Here is a 23,370-nt window from a genome sequence, read left to right on the forward strand (position 1 = left end):
AAATAAAACTCTATCAGGCTGTGTCCAGAGGAACCTGGTGACTTTATTGTTGACAGTACTAAACAGTTGGATTATTGAATACTTTAATTTTTATTTGAAATCTAATCATTTGCTAGAAAATCATTTTTCTTTTAAAATTTGAAACATTAGCCCTGCACTGGCCTTTGCCTTATTTCACTGATTGTTTCTAGATATTGCGCATGCCATTGGATGCAGAGATTTCAGAAAGAGTGATAATGGCTTCAGGAAGAATAATCGACTTGCAACTGGATCCTCTGGAAGGCTATGTCTACTGGACAACAATTCATACTGTTGATTGTGCTCTCCTAAATGGATTTTATCCTGACATGATAATGGAAGAATCTAACTTCTCAAATAGACAGGTGACATACACACACACACACACACACACACACGTATACACACATTTATACATATACATACATATATATATATATATACATTTTTTTTTACCTAATTGTTGTTGTTTGGTTGCCTCAATTGTGTCCAACTCTTTGTGGTCCCATTTAGGATTTTCTTGGCAAAAATACTGGAGTGATTTGCTATTTTCTTCTCCAGCTTACTTTATAGATAAGGAAACTGAAGCAAATAGGGTTAAGTGACTTCCTTAGGGTCATAGCTAATTAGTGTGTGATACTGAATTTTAATCTTAGTCTTCCTGACTCTAGGGCTGTCACTGAATTTACTGCAACACCTAGCTGTTACTGTTTATCTTTTATAGTTCTAATAATATAAATGTGCCACATCACAAAAGATCATATTACAATTCTATATATACTATTAGAATGTAGTTGACTATTAATAATACTGAATATTCAAATTTAGAATTCAAAAGGTAGATAGCCTGTTTATTTATTTAAACATAAAAAATTAAATGAAAACTAACCTTTTATGTTTCTACTATGATCACATTTAGTCAGGAATTTTAGTCATTGGAACATAATTTTTAATCAGTTTTTCTTATTTATAAATATTATAATAATCACTGCCATTTAACATTAAAAGGCTTATAATGTTCCAGATGTTACTAACAGTTTCTTTTATAAGTTGTCATTACCTTTGGAAAGTATGTATCTATTGCCCATTTGTGGAAGTAATGATATCTTTTCTGTATCCTGATGCTGTGGAGCCTTAAGCCTTATAAATAATCAGTGACTTGGTAATCATGGGAATTGCATGGTGTATCTGAAATATTTGTAATGGACTTGTTATTGCATATACAAAGACCTTTTTTAGTTAAATATTTCCCTTATAGATTGCAGGTTTGACTGTGAATTTTGAACACATGATGTTTTACTGGTTGGTCCAAGATAACTTTGGAATTGAAATATATCAAGCTGAGCTATGTAAGAAAAGGTAATAATATTAAAGATTTTCATTATGGATTTTCTAAGCTTTAAAGCTGTCAGACTCATAAAATATAACACTCTAAATGAAAAATGTGAGAAAAGATAATGTTTATATAGGTGTATGTATATGTGTGTTATGCTCCCATACACATACAAACACACTGAGGTGACTTGGGCATAGTAATTAGCTGGCTTTAGAGTTAGTTACATACTGATGTGTGACCTTGAGAAAGTCAATGACTGTAACAGAGCCCCAGTAAACTTTCTAAGACTGTAAGTAGTAGAACAGTTGCACATTTCCTTTGGTAGAAGGGACTTCCTCACTGGGAATTCCCTATACCAGTGATATTATGGATCTGAGTATACTGCTTTTCTTTTGATATTGAAATATGTATTTGTGTATATTCACACTTAAACATATATGTATATAACTTTTAGACCCTTTTCTGATATCCCTGATATGTAATTCTTATATGTGTTTAGTGTATCATATTATTACGTAGTTTGGATCATTGAACATTTCTATTATTTGTCATTTAAGTCAAATCTATATTTTAATGATAATAAAAAAGATCTAAGTAAGCCTAGTGTCCAGCTTACTACTTAGTAACTCTGCATCAGGTTGTTATAAGAGGGCAGGCCCAAGAATCATGTATCCTTCTACATAACCTTGGTTTCATTTTGTTTTGTTCGTCAGCCTGACCCAATTAAGCAAGGGATGGGGAAAATTCTCTGAGGAGAAATTTACTTTCAATCATTAGGTGTGGAGTGATTGAAGGTAGTTTTTGGTGAATACCAAATCATTTACCTAAAACTTATTTTACAATCAATTTGGATAAATGTGCAAGTGGTAATTGAAAATGCATAAATTGAATTCTTTAGTGATTCATCTTTATGAAAAATGCAAAAATGCCATAGTCATAAAAGAGCTGATTTAATTATGAATCTGAAGAATGGCTGTTTACCAATGGAATTTTGGTCATTGCCTTGGTATATTCCTTATTTTATTTAATTAATTTAAAGTGATTATTTTTTTCATTTGTAGGTCCATTAAATATCTAAAGATTCTCATATCCTTAAAAAAACCACAAAGCAAATAGTTATCATTTACAGATTTTTTTCCTTTGTGGTTATTCTCATAGATTTATTCATAAAAAGTGAGTAGGAATTAATTGTGGAGACAAGAAAAAGAGCAGATGTCAAAATTAAGGCAAGAATAGAGTGAAGATTTAAGAATAGGTTGAACATGAAGAATGTCCTAAGTTTTAGGAGTCAGAAATCAAGGGTATAAATTCTGAAATTGCTGATCACAAAAAGCACAAGTGGGTGTGTTGAAATGATCAGTCTAATATGAGACCTATCAATAAACTTCTTTCTTAGGTACTGTATGAGGACTTCAATTTCCAAGATCATATCAGTTGATTTAATGAGACTGTCTTATCCTGTACTTCAATATTATAGTGGTAGATTGGCCTGGATAAGTCAAGCAGATACTATTTACAGCTTGGAACTTGCCAATTTGCAGATGACAAAAATCAACAGAGGGATGAATCTTACCACTCTTATAACTTTCACAGTTATCCAACCTAGGCCTTTACCAGGTTAGTAACTTATTACTGGTATTTAAATGATGTGTGGAAAAGAACACAATGGCTTATGACACCATCTGAATTTTAATCAGTTACAAAGTTTTGATAACATTATAACCTATGGGGGAATTATCTGTGCAAAGGGGATAAATTTGAAAGTCTAATTTCAGGTGAGGGATCTGATATTACTTGTGGGTAATGATTATGATGTCTGCTGAAGATCCTGGACAACATTCTTTATGCTTCATTAAATCCTCCTTATTTGGGGAGGCATTTTAGTTGCATAAAATCAATATGAGCAAATTGAGATAAGCAGAGGAAAACTGAAAAGCTTTGAGCAGTGCTGTTCTGACCACTGGAAATATTGCAATTTTTTTTCCAAATTGAGAGACTATAATTTACTCCATATTTGGATTTATGAAATATATTGAACCCAATAAGAATGACCCTGAGCACTGAAACATTTATACCTAATCTTTTCAAGGTGCATGCATAAAAATTATTATCTCTACCCTAAGCTTATTGGCTATTTTAAGGAAGATAAAGTAAACTTATATGATAGAAAAATATCTCACTTGAAAATTGAATTTTTCAGTAACTAATAATAATTTCAAAATTTATTAATTAAATAATAATTAGTATCAGGTGCAGTGATAGCTCCATGCTTTAAAAAGAAAGAGGCAATTACCTTATATCTTACTCTTCCTAGAATGATTTATCTCCCTCATGGTACTAATAACCTGCTTTCTGAATATTACTTTTCTTGCATGAGCAGAGCACTAAGTGATCATCAAAGACCACTGCAATGCTAAATTGAAGAAAAGTTTTCATGTATTGGTCTTTCATTTTTTAGTTGATTTCTTCGTGAAACCTGATGTCATTCCTCAGCCTCTCTCCAGAAATTCATTCCACATCACTGGAAACTCATCAGCATTTTGCATTAGCTGGAACATGCCTGGGAATGTTAACCATGGAAATATATATTACCTGTTTAAATCGCTTGCCCTTTCTATTGTAGAGGTAAATACTTAACCCAGAGAAATCTATCCCTTGGAATTATGCAGGGCATTTCTATCCAGTGGGCAGCCAAAATCTGTCCTTTAAAGTTTAGGAAAATTCAAGCACACCAAAGATATCATCTTTATATGATGGTACTGCAAATAAGGCTGCTGATCAAGAGTGGGTGGGGAGAGAGAAGTAGGGAGTAGCAGACATTTGATATAATCAGTGAATAAAAGTCATTTTGGGGGAGCCATGCAACCCCAATGGTGAGATTTAAAATTAAATAAAAATGGATGGTCAGACTCTTATTTGCTTACTTTTGCATCACGTGGCTTCAGATACTTTCTATTCATGGATCTGTTATTAGGTCCTTCAAATGTTTGAGCTAGAATGTACTTTAAAGGTCAAGTACAAAAGCCTCACTTTCCAGAATAGGAAACTAAAGTTTTGACTTCTCTAGGGTCACATAGTAAGTTAGTAGCTGAACCAAAGTCATCAGAATGTCAATCTAGTATTCTTTCCTTAAAATTTTAAAAGCTGTATGATATTATAGAAAATAATGTTAGAATGGAAGGCATGAAACTGGTATTATAGTCCAGGCTCAGTCACTATATAATTATATAACCAAGGCAATAGATATGGCAACCAAAGATTTTTTCTTTTTTTTTTTTTTTTGTAATGGAGCAGGAAGGAAACTATTTTTATACATACATAAACACACACACACATGCATATACATATATACGTGTGTGTGTATGTGCGTGTGTGTGTATACACACATTTGAGTCTTAGTGACTTTCCATATTATGGAAATTATTCCATTTTTCTTGAAAATAACCTCTGTTATGGGGGCAGCTAGGTGGCACAGTGGTTAAAGCACTGGATTCAGGAGTACCTGAGTTTCAAATCTGGCCTCAGGCACTTGACACTTACTAGCTGTGTGACCCTGGGCAAGTCACTTTACCTCATTGCCCCACCCAAAAAAAAAAATTACCTCTGTTAGCAGAGCATTTCCTCTCATAGGTATGTAAAAGATTTGTGTAGAAACCAGTGAAAGACCATTGGAGCTTAAGAAAACAAGGGCTTATCACCAATATGGCAGGCTCTTGTTGATCAATGTTTTGACCAATATGGCAACACACGAAATAAGAAAACTTGCAGAATTTCCCTTAGTTATCCATCTATACATAGATGATATTCTATCTATACTGATGGGGGAAGTACACATATTGATGAGGTCACAGATCTATTGACATATGGAAAGAGAGGAACCCAACATGACTGAAAAAGAACAGAAGCAATCTGTGAAGTAATTCAATCTGTACTTTTACCTCTTTTTCTATTTGGACAATTTTCCTTTATAATTTCTTAAAATATTATGTCTAGAATTTTTTGGTCATGGGTTTCAGGTAGTCCAAACAATTCTTAAATTATATCTTTTTTATCTGTTTTCTAGGCTAGTTGTTTTCCAATGAGATTTCACATTTTCTGCTATTTTCTCAGTCTTTTGACTTTGTTTAACTATTTCTTGATGTCTCATTGAGTAATTATCTTCAGTTTGACCAACTCTAATTTTCAAGGACTTATTTTCTTTAATGAGGAGAACCTTTAATGAGGAGTATTTCCTTTATCAAACTTTTAATTCTTTCTTCAAATTTTTTATATTACTCATTTCTTTTCCCAATTTTGCTTTACTTCTGTTACTTGATTTTTTAATACCATTTATTTGTTCTTTTTAAATGTTTTTTAGCTCTTCTAGAAATTCTTATTGGGTTTATGTGTAATCTACAATTTGTTGAGGCTTTCCTTGTAAACGTTTTCAATTCATTGTCTTCTGAGTTTCCTCTTTCAATAAAAGATTTTTTTATGATCAGACTATTTTGTTGTTGTTGTTATTTGTTTATTTTTTCAGCTTATTTCTTGACTTTGGACTTTCTTTTATAGTTTGTCTCTGATCACCTCTGGGGTGTTAAAAGGATAGCTAACTTGAGGTTCTGTGACTAGATGTGGGGCCCTGTAGGTTTTTTGGTGCTTCCAAGGTGGTATAATTCAGGAAGAGTTCTGGTTATTATCTTCCTGGTCTGTGCTCTGGTCCTTACCCAGGTAGGGCCTTTACTCCCTCATGACCGCAGACTGGAGCTACTCCTCTCTGCCCTGGAAGTGAGACCAGACTAGATAATGGACAAAATAGCTTCTAAATGGCACATAGTCCCACAGCCAGTGCTAGTACAGGGCTCCTCTGTGATAGCTTTCTGACAAGGATTTTAGTTTCCTTACAGCTTTTGGTGCCTCCTTCTCTTCTCCTTCTCCTTACTCCTTCTCCTCTCCTTCTCTTCTCCTTCTCCTTCTCCTTCTCCTTCTCCTTCCTCCTCCTCCTTCTCCTTCTCCTTCTCCTTCTCCTTCTCCTTCTCCTTCTCCTTCTCCTTCTCTTCCCTTCTCCTTCTCCTTCTCCTGCTCCTTCTCTTCTCCTTCGCCTTCTCCTTCTCCTTCTCCTTCTCCTTCGCCTTCTCCTTCTTCCCTTCTCCTTCTCCTTCTCCTCCTCCTCTTCCTTCTCCCTCCAGATCCCACAGAGGTACTGCTTTCTTCCATATGCATTCCAGCCAGCTCCTACTTCAGTGTCCACAACAGACCTTGCTTTCAGTCCTCTTATGATGTCCCTAGACTGGAAAATGACATACTGTGACTTTTATTTGGTGTGGGGGGTGTTATTGTGTTCAGAGTTTGATTTGGGGGTCTTTTCAAAATGTTTAGAGATTGAGGTTGTAGAGCTCATAAAATGCTTAATTTCCTTCACCATCTTGGCTATCCCCACCCTCTTCTCTTCTTTTGAAAGAAACAGGGCAGTGCCAGCTAGGTTCAAACTTTGGAGATCCTTGCCTCCATAGAATTTGGATGAGGGCTCCTGTTTCTTTAACAATTGACCACCCACCCCATCCCCCAAGGGCAAAATTTTAAAGCTCAGATTTGGGTTTAAAGTCTATCAAACTTTCCTAAAAAAGGAATAAGGTACTTAATGTATAATGAAAATCAAGTATGGGGCAAAGTAGGCATGCATTTATTCCTATCAAAAGAGACTAGAGAAAAACAAACAAACCAAAAAAACAACAAAAAACCTCAAAGTGTGGTTTTGATTAACCACTAAAACAGAATTCAGTAACTTAATTTATAAATATCATTACAACTTCTTGAGAGGCTAATGCTTAGAACTCATACGCACATAAATAAGCTTCCAAGACTGCTAATTAGTCATTTTGCATTTCACCTTGGTTCTTTGCTGTCCAGATAACTTCAAGTCTATTTCTTCTGGCAAAAAATGAGCAGTCTTGGACTATTCTCTTATTAGGAAGCATATTCTTTCTTATTATTTAATTCAATTTTTCTTGATTTTTAGTTTCAAATTATATGCTTTCCCCTTCCCCCACCCATTTAGAAGAGAAGAAAAACAAAACCAATTACAAACATGTATATTCATACAAAATAAGCGTCTGTTGGCAATGGAGAGAGAGGGGGAGGGAGAGAGAGAGAGAGAGACAGACAGAGAGAGAGAGAGAGGCAGAGGGAGAAACAGAGAGAGACAGAGAGAAGAAGAAGAAGAAAAGAAGAAGAGAGAAGAAGAAGAAGAAAAGAAGAAGAAGAAGAAGAAGAACGAGGGGGGAGGAAGACGAGGAGGAGGAAGACGAGGAGGAGGAGGAGGAGAAGAAGAAATGTTTCAATCTGCAATCTGAGTTGATCAGCTCTCTATCTGGATGTAAATGGATAGATGTTTTATCATAAGTCCATTGAAATTGTGGTTGGTCATTGTTGTTGATCAGAATTACAAAGTCTTCCAAAGTTGATTACCTTTACAATATTCTGTGTCTGTGTTCTCCTAATTTGTTCTCCTGGTTCTACTTCAAATTGTGCACCAATTCTTGGAAGTCTTCCCAACTTTTCTGAAACCATTCTGTTCATCATTCTCCTTCACTTCATATATCATAACTTGTTCAGGCCATTACCTAGTTTAATGGGCATTCCCTCAGTTTCCTATTATTTGCCATTACAAAAAGAGCTGCTATAAATATTTTTGTAAATATGGGTTCTTTGCCTCTTTTTATCTTTCAGGTTATATCAAAAAGAATGCTGGGTCAAATGTTTATGCACAATTTAATAGCTTCGATTACATTGTCCAAATTGCTTTCCATAATGTTTGGGCTATTTCATGGTTCTACCAATAGTGCATAAGTGTAACTGTTTTCCTTTGCCCCTCCAGCATTTTGCCATTTTTCTTTTTGTCATTTAGCTAATCTGATGTGTGTGGGGTAGTACTTCAGAATTGGTTTTTAATCTTCATCAAAAGTATTGAAGTTAGATACTAGACTCCTGCCCTGGGTCACTAGGCATCTCCAAGCAACAAGATCTCAAGATATATTGAATTCGTCATTTTTGCCTCTATGTGTCTATTGAGAGTATATCCCATCTTATATCCATGAAATTAATTATTTTATCCAAGTAGAAGACTTTCCATTTATCCATATTGAATGATGTAGTCAGGCAAGATCTTTTTTAGTTTCTGACTTTGACATCTAAGATATTAGCTATTCATCGCAGATTTCTGTAATCTAAAAATTTGATGAACATAGCATCTATGTCTTTAGTACAGATCATAAAAATGTTAAATAGCATAGGTTCAAGTATAGATCCCTGGAGTACTCCACTACAGACCTCCTGTCATTTTGATGTTGAACCATTAACAACTGCTCTTTGAATTCAATCAACCAAACAGATTTAAATCCATTTGGCTGTGTTTATCAGATAATTCATATCTCTCCATATTCTTACAAGGAAAGTATGAAATACTTTATCAAAAGCTTTGCTAACATCTAGATTAATGATATCCTTAGCATTCCTCTGATCTATTAGATTAATAATTCTGTCAAAAAAAGGAAATGAGATTACTTTAGCATGACTTGTCCTTGATGAAGCATATAGGCTCTTACCAATAAATTATTTTCTTTCTAGTTCTTCACCAACCATCTCTTTAATTATTCTTTCAAGAACTTTCCCAGAAACCAAAGTCAAGCTCACTGGCCTGTCACTTTCAGGGTCTCTTCCTTGAAAAAATTCAGGACTACATTTAGACTTCTCTAGTCTTATGGTACATTTCCAGATTTCCAATCAACAGGAATGTATTAAGAACCTATTATGTGAAAAATATGTTGAATAATAAAACTTTTAAAAAACTTTTTTAAAAAAAGAACCTATTATGTGCCAGGCCTGCTGCTAGTTGATGGGCACACAGTCACAAAAATGAAAGTCCCTTGCCCTCACATACATGTATGTGTATTTATAATGTGTACACAAAGCTCAATACAAAGTATAGTTAGATGAGGACCTAATAATAGAAGGTTGCACATAGAAGGTGATACTTGATTTGAACTTTGAAGGAAATGATTTTAAGAGATGGAGCTTGAGGAAGAAGTATATTCCAGGCATGGGGAATACTAATTTCATGTGTTGAAGGATAGCTAGTAACCAGTTGGCAGGATTGGAAGGTATGAGGAGAGTAATATAAAGTGGGCTTGAAGGGAAGCTTAGAGCCAGGCTGTGAGGAAGTCATTTATGTAGTCAATACATTTGTATTGGTGTTGATAGCAAGACTTAGCATCTGAGCATACCATATTGAATAACTACCCTATTTCAGACTGTAAATTAGTGTTAATTTTTGTCAAATATGAATTGATGACCATATAATTAAATGAATGTAGTAATAGGTTTTATTATAAAGGGTTGTTATCTTTTTAAATAAAGATTGAGCATAAATATTAGAAGCTCTAATTTGCTGAAGAATGCGAATACTTGTTCCTATTATATGCCACAACGATCACAAATCTTAAGCTGGTAAAAAGCTTAGAGGTCCAATTATCTCATTTTATATATGAAGAAACTGAGGCACAGCCAGGTGAAGTTAGAAAATGTCACATGGCAATTGACTATAAGTAAAGATTTAAACTTTTTATTATTATTTCCTTTATTTTTATATGAGTCATTTTCCCCATATGCTGCCCCATCACTAAACCATTCTTTGTAAGAAAAATAAAATAATTTAAGTAAAACTAGTCAGTACCATTACCATGCCTGAAATTATATATTATATGCAATAGTCTGCACTATTAATCTCTACTCTCTGCTTAGAAAACTAAGGTATGTTACCTCATCTCTTCCATGAGGACATGATTGCCCATTTGTTTAATCAAAGTTTGACTGTCCCTTTAGTGTTGTTTTTAGGTATGATAGTATAGTTTATCATGTATTATATTGCTCTTCTAGTTCTGCTTATTTTACTCTGAATCAATTTATACAAGTTTTTTTCATTTTCTCTTAACATTTCTTGCTTGTCATTCCTTATGGCTCAATACTATTCTATTTTTTTATTCCATACTTTGTTCACCCATTCTCCAATAGATGAACACCCACTTTTTGTTAATATAAAACTGATGGTGCATGATATACACATGCACACACATACAAATATATCCTTTCTATCTTTTAATTCCTGGAGGGGTATGGTTAGAACTGAGTCAAAGGATACAGGATGAACAATTTCATCACTTTTCTTACATAATTCTAATTCATTTTCCACAAAGCTGAACAAATTTATAGATGGTAGTTTATTGTGTTTCCTATTGCAGACCCTTCCAATGCTGACTATTTTCATATCTCATCTTTCAGCTTCTTTTTTGTTTGCCATTCCTCTTAAATACCCTTTGAATCCTTTGACTACTTGCCTGTTTTTAAATAGCTCTTGATCAATACACCTATATATTTAGATATCTTATTTTTATTATAAAAATGAATTTAAAGCCTTTGTGACTCAAATTTATCTTATAAAAATATATTGAGAACCTACCACATGCAAGAATTAAACTAGGTGCTGTGTGGGGAATACAAAGAAAAAATAACAGAAAATTCTTCACCTTCCCTAGAAAGAGGGGAGAAATATTTTCTCCTCATCTCATTAATAGATTCCTTACACAAGGCAAGTTTATAATCAATCACCATCTGGTCCACTCTGATAGCTCCCCTGAGGTTCATTCACTTGTTCCCATAGATGCAGTGCCTCCTGAATGACAGTAAAGAAAAAAAAAATCTTTCAATTAATAGATTTCTATTGGAAAAGTAACATGTTCTTTGTGAGGAAAGTGATATATTCAGATATTGAATTCCTTAGTGAAATTACCCTAACTGTGTCTTGTACAAACTATAGTCCTTTCTTCCATTTCTTTGTCTTTGACTCAATTCCTATAACACAAAAGACTGTAAACACATGCTCCCTGAGGTTTAATTGCTAAAATATGATTGTGCTTTCCTGAGATTCTATTCACCCTCGTAGAAAGGTGTTTATTACTTTAGTATTGAATAAAAACCCCCTAAATATATGATTGATATCATTTTATGCCATTTAACAGGGTTTTTAAATTTTTTGTATTATTTTAGGCAATCTTTTACTTTTCATCGTATCTCCTTTTTTGTTCCAAGGACCTTACTACACCTAAGTATGCTTGCGGGGCCTACATCCTTTCTCAGAATTTGATGTAAGTGTAAAGCCTTATACTTATTGGGGATCTGCTGCTGAAACATTTATGAATTCTACATTCTCCAGAATCTGGTATGTTTTGCAACTGAATATAGTCTGAAATTACTATGTTTTAGTGGAAAAGGGAAATTGTGTACAATGACAATTTTATAAAAGAATATTTCTATAAATAAAAATATTACTCTAGGACCTTAAAACTAATGTAATATTGTTAACTTTGAATCTAAGAAACATTCTGTGGCTTCTCAGTGGACTCAATCTGCTACCTACCTTGTAGCACTATAGGTATGTAAAAATATATTTCATTAATTTGTACCTATAGATTTTATTTTTAAGGTGAACATTATTATATGCTCACCATAAAGGATATTATTTTTATTTCCTGAAACAAAGGATGTAAAACTTAACGAAACTGATTTTTTAAAATTTAACTATACATAAAAATATAAATTATAAAGATGACACACATTACCAATTTATATGCATATATGTGAAACAATCATTATTTTTACAATACAATTTGAGCCTGATTTCCTCTCTACCCTTCATTATGAAGATTTATAAGATCATATTCATAAGGGAGAAATAGTGCAAACATAGTATATTACAAATGGGGAAGATAATATTTATTTGGTCTCGCATGTTTCCCAAGAAGGAAAATTTTGATAATCAAAACAAAAAATTCAAAACAGAATTGAGAATTTTCCCCAGTAAACTTTTCTGTATTAAAATTAAAAAGTCTTTTCTTGATTCAAGGTATGTTATCATTCATTAAAAACTACTTTTTGTACATTGGTCCCAAAAGTTTTTAATTGAAAAGGATTTTAGGAATTAACTAGCATAATCCCTTTGTATTACAGGTGAGAAAACTCAGAGCCAAAGAGAAGTGGGTTTTTGTTGTGTTTTTTTAAGGTAATAGAGGGAAGTATATACTCAAGTTGGACATTTAAACTAAGATGCACTTAGTTCTGGGCTTGGAGTCAAGAAGACCAGAGATTATATACAGCCTTAGACACTTATTAGTTGTTTTATCTGGGCAAGTCACTCGATGCATATGCCTCAGCTTTCTCAACTGCAAATTGGGATAAACAATATCTAGCTTCCAAAGGTTGAAAGGATTAAGTGAGACAACATTTATAAAGTGCTGGCACTTAATAAATGTTTGTTTCCTTCTCTCCTTTCTTTTCTTATACAACCAGAAAAAAACTGGTATCATGAAAGTTGCATATTAGCTATATGTAAAGACTAAAGAGTTCTAGAAGCCTATGGAGTTCTAGAATTTCTAATAAGTAGAAATTATAATTCATTTTAATGATAGTAGTATTCTATATATAAGAATAGAAACACAAATTCAAATTCACATTGGGTAGAACTAATTATGAAAATAAAGCAAAATTCACCATTTTATGAGCTATAAAGAAAAAAACAATATTAATTGCATCTAGCTAACCACAATATTCACCCACAATTTGTTTTTATCTCATATAGCATTTTAAGTGGAACATGAATTTCATTTAGCTTTTTGAGTGACAACAAAGTAATGAAGCCAGTAAGATAGCTCTCAAGATAATTGGCAAAAATGCAAATTATTAATGAAAGTATCCTTCCTTTTGTTAACTTGACCACTAATTTGATTCTTCCCTTATGTATTTATTTAATACATGCTATTGTTATTGCTATGCAAGTAATCTTTTGTATATTGTCACTGTGTTTTCATTTATTAAAGGTACAATGGAAATGACAAAATGGATGCAAATATATCTATCTGTATTAAAACTTTTTCTATTTGAGAAAATTGTCTGATTTCATGTAGAACGATGTGTTTCACTATTTCTAGAAATATTACATGACTCCTGTATGGTTTTTTTTAATGGTGTCTTGACTATGTTCTTTTTATCTATCATGCAATACAACTTGTTATCTCAGATTCAGTTATGAAAGATACTTTTTCTTGGCAATATTGTAAAATCATTGTTAACTTATAAGGAGTTTTAGTGTAAAGGACTATGAAACCAGTAGCACATCTTTGCTATATGGTTAAGGATGGCTTTAGGGATGTAATCTATGAACAGGGGAGCAGAATAAACATGGCCTAACCCACAATAAGATTCCAATTCTAATGATGACCACCTTACCAATAAGAAACCAAAATAGCTTCAAAATATTTTAAGATAAATGGATGAAAGATTGTTATAACAAAACAAAAATAATAGTATATTTAGAATCAAAGGACCTGGATTTGAACTTATTATTTACTACCTGCAAGTCATACCTTCAACCTCAGTTTTCTCATCTCTTGTGAAGTCAAAATTCTTAAGATACTTTGAATTCCCTAGGATAAGATTTGTCAAGATCTTTAGCTACATGAGGGATCATGTTGCTTCTATACCAGAGCTTTAGTCTGCAACATTTTCCTTACTTCTGATGATGTGCAAATGTAAACCTGGTCCATACTGTCTTTAAAAGTCCCATCTCTTGGGCAGCTTGGTGGCACAGTGGATAAAGCACTGGCCCTGGATTCAGGAGGACCTGAGGTTCAAATTTGGCGCTTACACACGTGAGACTTACTAGCTGTGTGACCCTGAGCAAGTCACTTACCCTCATTGCCCTGGGTTGGGGGGGAGTCCTATCTCTTGCAAAGAACTTTCTGATCTATGTAGTAAGCCAACTCACAATCAGGCCAAAAAGTCAAAAAAGGATCCTTACAGTGTCATGATACAATTGTCGGTGTTTGCACCTTTAGTGTTCAGTAGCTTCATGATATTTACTAGCATTCGATATTTGTCAGGGATTTTTACTAATCTTTTCCTCTCCCTAAGGATCCAGCTAGGGGTGGACTAGATGGCAGAGTGAATTAAGTTCTGAACCTATTTCACAGGGTTGTTGTGAGGATCAAATGATATATTTTAAAGTACTTTGCACAGTAACTGACACATAGCTTGTATTTGATAAATATCTGTTTCCTTCCTTGTTTCTACAACCATACTCCAATACCGCCAAAGAGTAAGTGATAATTTGCTACTTTCATGAAATATTTGGAGTTGGAAGACCCAAAATTTTCTTTCTAATCCTTAAGGCTTCCCAGTATCATCATTCATCTTGGATTAAAAACAAAAGAAAAAGAAGGAAAAGGTCTTCTCTAAGATGATTGATCCTCATATAGCACGAGCTATACTAATAACCATACTATTGATTCTTCTGTGAAAGAGAAAATCATGTGAAGAGGAAATAGTGCTGCTGATTTCCTAATTTCCAGGTTGATGAGAAATCACCACACTTGCTCTGGGAATCATAATCAAATCAAAACTAACATTCTTGGAAAGGTCAAACCAATCATTTGCTATTGGACCAGACCAAAATATGCCTCTCCCTGTCCACAACTCTGCTGCATTCAGTTGTTCAGTCATGTCTGACTCTTCATGATCCAAGGGACCACAGCACATCAGACCCTTCAATCCTTCACCATCTCTCAAACTCTGTCCAAGTTTATGTTCATTGTTTCAATGACACTATCTATCCTCTTGCCTTCAATCATTCCCAGTATTGGACTCTTTTCTACTGAGTCCCATATTCTCATCATGTGGCAGAAGTTCAAACTTCAGTTTCAGTATTTGAACTCCTGGTGAATAGCCTGAATTAATTTAAGTATGACTAATTTGATCTCCTTGCTGTCCAAGGGACTCTCAAAAGTTCTCTCCAAACACCTCACCATTTGAAGCAGTAATTCTGCATGTGCAGATTTCCTTATGGTCCAACACTCTAAGCTATACATTGCTACTGGAAAAACCATAGCTTTGACTATATGGACCTTTGTCAACAAGATGATGTCTCTGCTTTTTAGTATGCTGTTCAGATTTGCCATAGCTTTCTTTCTAAGGAGCAAGTGTCTTTTAATTTCATGATTACAGCCACCATCTGCAGTGATCATTGAGCCCAAGAATTCAAAACCTGACATTGCTTCCATTTCTTCTCCTTTCTCCAGCTCATTTCTTTCTCTACCTCATTTTATAGATGAGGAAACTGAAGCTAACAGGGTTAAATGATTTCCAGTGTCACACAAGTAAGTTTCTGAGGTTGGATTTGAACTCAGATCATCCTGCTCCAGGCCTGAAGTTTTACCCCAAGTGCCTCTTAGCTACCCTCAACTCTTCTATATTCATTATCTTTCCTATTAGAATGTAAGCTACTTGAGAGTGGAGGACTGTTTTGGCTATTTTCTTTGTATCTCCAGTGTTAGCACAATAAGTGTTAATAAATGTGTTTTTTTTCATTCATTCTTTACTCTCTTAAATATTCACTGTCATTCTTCCTATTCCCTTTCTACATGTTGGATAAATCAGATCCAGAAGGAGGTTGATACATATTTGACTTAAGCCATGAAAAGACAAAGTTCTGTTCTTTGTTAACAAAAAGTGACTACACATGAAAGTGTTTGAAACAACATTGTTAGTTTTCCAGCATTTAAGTGACAAAATAATTAATTTTATACAAAATGAGCCAAAATTTTGAATGCAACTCTATAACTTTAAACCTGTCCTTTAGGTTTTGTAGGTTGGACATATACCAGCTTTAAGGACAAATGTGTTGTGTATTTGCCTACCATAATGAATCTATTTAAGTCAAGGGAAGTTAACAAGCATTAAATAAGCACCTACTATGTGCCAGGGACTGTGCTAAGTGGTGTGTGTACATATATATATATAATATCCCCCTGATCTTATGGAAATTAAAGTTCATTGGGCATCATATATTTAATCAACTATGTACAAATAAAATATATACAGTGTATACTGGAGATAATCTCTGAGAGAAAACACTAGGATTAGGGAAGAATATGAAAGGTTTCCTATAGAAGGAATAACCTTTAACTGAAATGTAAAGGCAGGCAAGCTAAGAGGGCAAAGTAAGGAAGGAGAAAATTCTAGGTATATGGGTACTGACAGTGAAATACCTGGAGTCAGGAGTCAGGGGATGGAATGCCTTGCAAGAGAAATATCAAAGAATCCAGTGTCACTAGTTTGTAGAGTATGTAAAGATGAGTGTGGGAGGAAGATGTAAAAAGACAAAAAGGCAGGAAGGGGGATCAGGTTATGAAGGGCTTTAAAAGCCAAACAGAGGATTTTATATTTGCTCCTAGAAGTAATAGGGAACCACTGGAATTGATTAAATAGGCAAAAGGGTGGTAATATGCTCAGACTTGTATCAATTTGACAATTGAGTGAAGGATGGACTGGTGTAAGGAGAGACTTAAGATAGGGAGACCAACAAGATTGCTATTACAACAATCCAGGTATGAGGTGATAAATGATCTCTACCAAGGTGGTGGCAGTGGCTGAGGAGAAAAGGAAGCATATATAAGAGATGTTACAAAGGGAGAAGAAATGACAGAGCTTGGAAACAGATTAGATATGGGAAGAGAAGATAGAGGGAAGAGTTAATGATAAAATCTAGGTTGTGAGCCTAAGTGACTGGGAAAATGGTTTTACCTTCAATGATGATAGAGAACTTAGGAAAAGGGGTGAATTTGGAGAAAGATAATGAATTCTATTTGGACCTGTTGAATTTTTTATGTCTATGAGACGACTTGTTTGATATGTCCAAGAGGCAGTTGGAGATATGAGACTTTCATGTCAGAAATGGGATTAAAGCTGAACAAATAGATATAATAATCATCAACAAAGAGCTGATTTCTGAATCCGTGGGAGCTAATCAGATCACTAACAAAAATACTATAGAGAGCGAAGAGAAGAAGGCTCAAGATTATACCTTGGGAAACATTCCAAAGTTAGTGGGCATAACTTGAATGAAGATCCAGCAAAGGATACCTAAAATGAGTGGTCAGACAGGTAGAAGAACCAGGAGAGCTCATTGTCATGAAAAACTTAAGAAAAAACCACGGAGAAAGAGGCTATTGGTAATATCAGTTGAACTTGAAGAGGTGAAAAAGGATGATGATTATACGTGAATATAATAGCTATAAACCATTTTATAAAGTTGCACAAATTTAAAATATGAGTGATATTAGTTGAAGTAGTATTAACACAAATGTTTTGTTAAATCCATTTTTAAATATTATAATGGCACAAAATAGATTGACCTCTTATCTTCTAGCTGATTTTAAAAGTATAGCTATAGGCCTTTTTGGTTGTCTTTTGGGGGGGGGCAGGGCAATGAAGGTTAAGTGACTTGCCCAGGGTCACACAACTAGTAAGTGTTAAGTTTCTGAGGCTGGATTTGAACTCGGGTCTTCCTGAATCCAGGACCAGTGCTCTATCCACTGCACCACCTTGTTGCCCCTGCTATAGGCTTTTTGAATAAGTTTTAAGATAATGTATTATAGGGCCCATAAAATGTTCATTCATTACAACATGCAATTAAGTCATTCTTCTCATTTTAATATGCTTTATACCTATTTTATTCACAGAAACCATCTGCCCCTGAAAACCCAAGGGTTTTTGTGACTATATCATATAACATCTTTCTCATTTAACAAATACTGAAGTGGAAGTTAGATGGGAATCCTCCTAGTACACCTAACGGAATTCTCCATGGATACATGGTGTCCTTATATACTTATTGATTGTGTTGGAGGTAATATGAAGATGCAAGAGGATCGTGCAATATTACCAGCAAATGTGACAAGGTTCAAGTTGGTGAAAGGTGTATCTGAACAATCTTTTACATTTCAGGTACATTTTAACCTCTAAAAATAATCATTAGAAAAGGTGCATTTAAAAAAAAAGGGCCATGTGACACTTATTAGTTTTAAAAAAGTAGCATGAATAACCAAAAATTACCAAGAAAGTAGTAAATAATGCTTATGCCAAATTACAGTTATCCTGAGTTTCATATGTTATCCATCAAAACATACTTCTGTTTGAAAAAAAGAGTATAAATCAAAGGGGAAATGATTGTAACTTGCTACCTTAAATCTACATTCATGAAACTTCCCTGGGGTAAAAGTTAAACGATAACTAGTTACTATGCCATTTATAGTTAGAAAGTATGTGAACCTCTATCAGTTCTAGTGGGGGGAAGGGATATTCCAAATAAAGTACAAAAGAGGGATTCTACCCTCAAGGAATTTATAATCTTTTTGAGGAGATGTCATCAGCAAAGCATATTTCTCTTCTCTTTCTATTCTTCTCCATTGAGATCTTGGCTTCATGATAACTTCTTTGCTCATATCTCCCACATCTATATTTCTACTTCTTCTATCTCCCTTGAGTTCCTTACACACATTTCTAGCTACCTTTTGGACAGTTATCACAATGTATCACCTGAACTTAGACTAATTACAAATTGTCTTAAAATGTATGTTACAAATGCTAAATGCTACAGGAGACTATAAAGACCATTAATGTGCCCTGGGTAGTTGGGGGAAGGATGCCTGGGGAAAGTTTAGAATTGAAGTGCCTTCCTCAAGAATTCAGAGAAATATTACTGAAGTTGTCTATTTTTTCTTTTCTACTTTCTTTTTTGGTGCTTTGTTTGCCATCTCATTTTGATTTTAACATGAAGCAGCCAATCTGTTTGTTTCTTCTATTGATCTACTGTCCTTTTTAAGAAGCTATAATTCAAGGGCAGCTAGGTGGCACAGTGGATAAAGCACTGGCCTTGGATTCAGGACGACCTGAGTTTCAAATCCAGCCTCAGACAATTGACACTTAACTAGCTGTGTGACCTTGGGCAAGTTACTTACCCTCATTGCCCTGCAAAAAAAAAAAAAGAAAGAAAGAAAAAAGAAGCTATATTTCCCCTCTCCTATAGTAATTAATTTTTTTAACTTACTAAAATTGTATATTTAAAGATGGAAAGTACAACATGGGAAGTGTTAGACATTGAATTGGGATTTACCTGGGTTCAAATATGGCCTTTAGCTCTTTGAGTCATTGATTATATACAAGTCAGTCAACTTTTATCTGAGTCTTGGGATTACCTGTAAGATAAGTAAAATAAATACCTTTAATACCTTAACTCTATTAGTTGTTGTGAGGTTCAAAGGTAAATAATATGTAATAAAATATTTTGCAAACTTAAAAGATGTACAAAGAAGATATTATTATTTCATATGAGTAAGCTAAAGTCCAGGGGAAGTCAGGTGACATTCATTCATTCAAGAAATAGTTATTGAGATCCACTGGAGATATAAACGCGATGAAATAATCTCAATGCTCAAGGGACCATAGATCTGAAGATGGACCTAAGAGGATATTATGGTCCAAACTCTCATTTTTGTAGATGATAAAACTAAGACTCAGAGAGGTACTTGCCTTAATTCCCACAGCTAATATGGATAAAATGAAAGATTTGAACCTAGTTTCTGTGGGTACAGTTAGTATGCTCTTTCCATTGTATTGTCTATTCCAAGATTTTTTGTTGTTCCATCACTTTTCATTCAAGTCGGACTCTTCATGACTCTCTTTGGCAGATACTAGGAGTAGTTTGTCATTTGCTTCTCCGACTCATTTTATGGATAAGGAAACTGAGGCAAAGAGGGTTAAGTGACTTGACCAGGGTCAAAGAACTAGTAAATCAGACACTAGATTTCAACTAGATTTGAAAACAGGAAGATGTCTTCCTGACTCCAGGCCCAACATTATCCACTGTGCCACCTAGCAGCTTATCCTAAGATTATAGCTGATAAATAATAAAGCTGTAATCAAACCTAGGTCCTCTGATTTGAACTCCTTAGCTATTGCTGCTATACTTAAGTTCATTAAATTGGACCACATTAGTTGAAAATTATAGATCATTACAAAGTTTTGCTTGAAATGTCTTATACAATCTTTTAAAGCAAACAGTATATATTTTTACTCTATGCTCTCTCTTTAGAGATCTAAACCCATGGCTTTATTCTATCTTGTCTAAAGAGATATCTCCCACACTTCTGCCTCCAGGACTGATCTCTTCTCTGAGCAACAGTCCCTCATTTTAGTGGCCTGCAGAGAAGCTTTTTTCTATGTATCCTTCTATCTAAAATCAAGGAAAAGATATGATTTAGAAATATTCTCTGAAAAATAAGAGTTATCTAAAAATGAAATGGACTGCCTTTGGAGTGAGTTCTCCATCACTGGAAGTGTAGATGTTTTGAAACATTGTTAAAGATCAATAAAGAGAAATTGGAGTTCAGATACATTTGGGCTACATGGACCTCTGAATTCATATCAGCTTTAACACTGATATTCTATGGTTTTATCATTTCTACCGCATATCTTCTCAGCACTTCCAACTCAAAACATCTGTAATGAACACATCAATCTTTCCCCCCTCCAAAATTAAAAATAAATGTTCTTCCTTTCAGTTTCCCTGGTTCTGTTATGACATATCTTCCCAGTTGCCCTAGGTTTCAGTCAACTTTGTCTTTCCTTCCCTTAAATTAAATACCCTCTATTCCCTCAACCCATATCCAATTAGTTTCAAGTACTGCTAATCCTACTTGGCCATCTCTTCACATCTATTTATTGTTTCTCCATTCATAGAGTAGAAGCACCAGCCTCTTTGAGGTGTTCAGCTTAACCCCTGGTTAAGGTTGTTAAAATAGCCTAATTGATTTGTCTTGCCCTCTCCTCCTCTGTATCTAACTCATCTTTCATTTAGCTATCAAAAGAATCTTCAGATTATATAGGTCTCTTTATATCTCTGCCCTTAACCCAAAACTTCAGTGAATTACCAGTGCTTATCGGAAAGGACTGGATCTCTCTACAAATCTAATTTGGCCTCTTTTCTTCAACTCAATGTTTGATATTTGCCTAGTACAGTGAGAAGTTAAGTGACTTGCCCAAGTGCACATAATCAGTGTCTACAGTGGGAAGCGGGACTGAACTGAGGTCTTGAGAGTCCTAAGGCCATTCCTCTATACACTGTACTAGATTGCCTCCTTTCTGCATACGATACAATAAAGATGTCTTGGACAAACATGATCCTTCACACTTTGAGTGAAACCTAACTTTCCATTTTCATTTCTATATATCCTTTTAAGAATTCAATCATTAAGCAAACTGTTGTTTGTTTGTTGTTTGTATTTGAGCTCCTCCCTCTGTGCATTCATTTCATGGCTCAAGTGAATTTTCTTCATGTTATAGCATATTGAAGTTCTTTCCTTCAAGGTCCAGTTCAGATATATCACATTTATCAAGGATTTTTATATACTCTTAAATGAAAGTTATTTCTTCTTACTCCAATTTCTTTTAGCACTTTTCCTTGATCTCTCCTTTGCCTTATTACATGCTTCGTCTCATCATACTTACTCATGAGTATAGTTTCCTCAATTATATTTTTTGCTCCTTGAGGGTAGGGATTTATAACTTATTTATTCTTTATACTGCTAGCCCTGGCATGGTTGCCTTATCCATAAGAAATTAAGTAATAAATGTTTGTTGAATTGAATTCTATATTTCTATGAGAACAAATTGTCCTGAATAACTCTAGAAAGCCATTTTATGCAAATAATTGATAATTATATATCATTATTATCTACTTCATTAAAGACCCCTTAATACTTTCTTGTTCTATTTATTGTACAAAAAAAGCTGATTCATTTTTGAATCTTGTGATAATATTCAGTATATTTAATTGTGAATAAGGCTTAAAAAGCTATCCTAATTAGGCTTAAGTAACTATTAAAAGAGTATACACTATTATTTGAAGGTGATATTTTTGTTTCTGTGAAAGGTTAAAAAATTGTCATGGGAGACCTATTCTAGGGACTGATATTAAATGAAATGACTCCTTTGCAAATCTGACATTTTTAACTTGAGTCTTTTTGGGTGGGAATGAACTTGAATGAACTTTATTTTTCTATACAAAAGACTTTTGATGCCTTTCCCTTCCCACCATTCTTCCTTTTCTCGATGATCTCCTGACTATTTCCTTCCAGTCCCCTCCTGCTCCTTTGCTTTTCAATTCATAAATAGTCATTCTATACACAGTAAAGCAATTTTGTAAACAAAAAAAATGAAATGTGAGTAGATAAATTGCACTAAATCCTTACCTCTGTTACTAAAAATAAATTCTGAGATTTCAAAATGAATGGATGGCAAGTTAATGACATTTACCTTAATTAATACAGGAATAATTCTGAGGTATAATTAGCAAAAATATTTTAAAGCAATGTTAGTTAAAAAAGACAGGCATTATTAAGTGAGTGTATAAGAGAAATGTGGCATAGTAACACTTAATCAATTATGTTCATAGATTGCTGGTTTTACGAAGGTTGGTCCAGGGCCCACAGTCGAGTGGAAAATGAAAAGTATAGAAGGTAACTATTTTCCTTAAAAAATCAATTTTAACATAAAAGTTCTTTTAAAAAATATTAGTCCAGACTTGTGATTTAATTGCTTGTGCTCCGCTACTAAAGAAGCACATAATCAAAGCATAAAAGCAACTGTTTCATATTTATAAACTTAGATAGACACTAAGAGGTTTAAGAGACTTCCCCAGGGACTTGCCCTCATGTGACAAAATTACATGAGATAGTGGATAAAGAGGATTAAGAGCCAGGCCTCTACGTCAGGATGACCTAGGTTTAAATTTGACCTCTGAAATATATTAGCTCTCTGAAATTAGCTATGAATGCATCTCTGTGTATATATGCATATATGAATATATATACATACACATAAACAGAGATATGAATGTAGAGATACTTATGTATATATGTACATATATCTATATAGAAATATCTACTTTTATACACATACACACACATATATACACACATAGTATATGTATACATAAATTGAAGATTCATTCCATAGATTTTCCTAATTAAAAACATGAAGTTTAAAATAGAGTAGAGACTAAATATAGAGGCATAAGGAGGAAAATATAAGGC

The 23,370-nt window shown here is 34.1% G+C and overlaps 1 protein-coding gene across 1 annotated transcript in view; it reads left to right on the plus strand.

Annotated features, from left to right (window-relative positions):
* Positions 1–200: 200 nt before the first annotated feature.
* The window catches only part of LOC122747344 (proto-oncogene tyrosine-protein kinase ROS-like), a 95,999-nt gene continuing 72,829 nt past the window's right edge, over positions 201–23,370 (plus strand). The window contains exons 1-2 of the mRNA XM_043993425.1: positions 201–383; positions 1,277–1,377. Of these exons, the coding sequence (XP_043849360.1) occupies positions 201–383; positions 1,277–1,377 (284 nt within the window). The remainder of the gene's footprint in view (positions 384–1,276; positions 1,378–23,370) is intronic.

This window comes from Dromiciops gliroides, chromosome 3, assembly GCF_019393635.1.
Source record: "Dromiciops gliroides isolate mDroGli1 chromosome 3, mDroGli1.pri, whole genome shotgun sequence".
Classification (NCBI taxonomy): domain Eukaryota; kingdom Metazoa; phylum Chordata; class Mammalia; order Microbiotheria; family Microbiotheriidae; genus Dromiciops; species Dromiciops gliroides.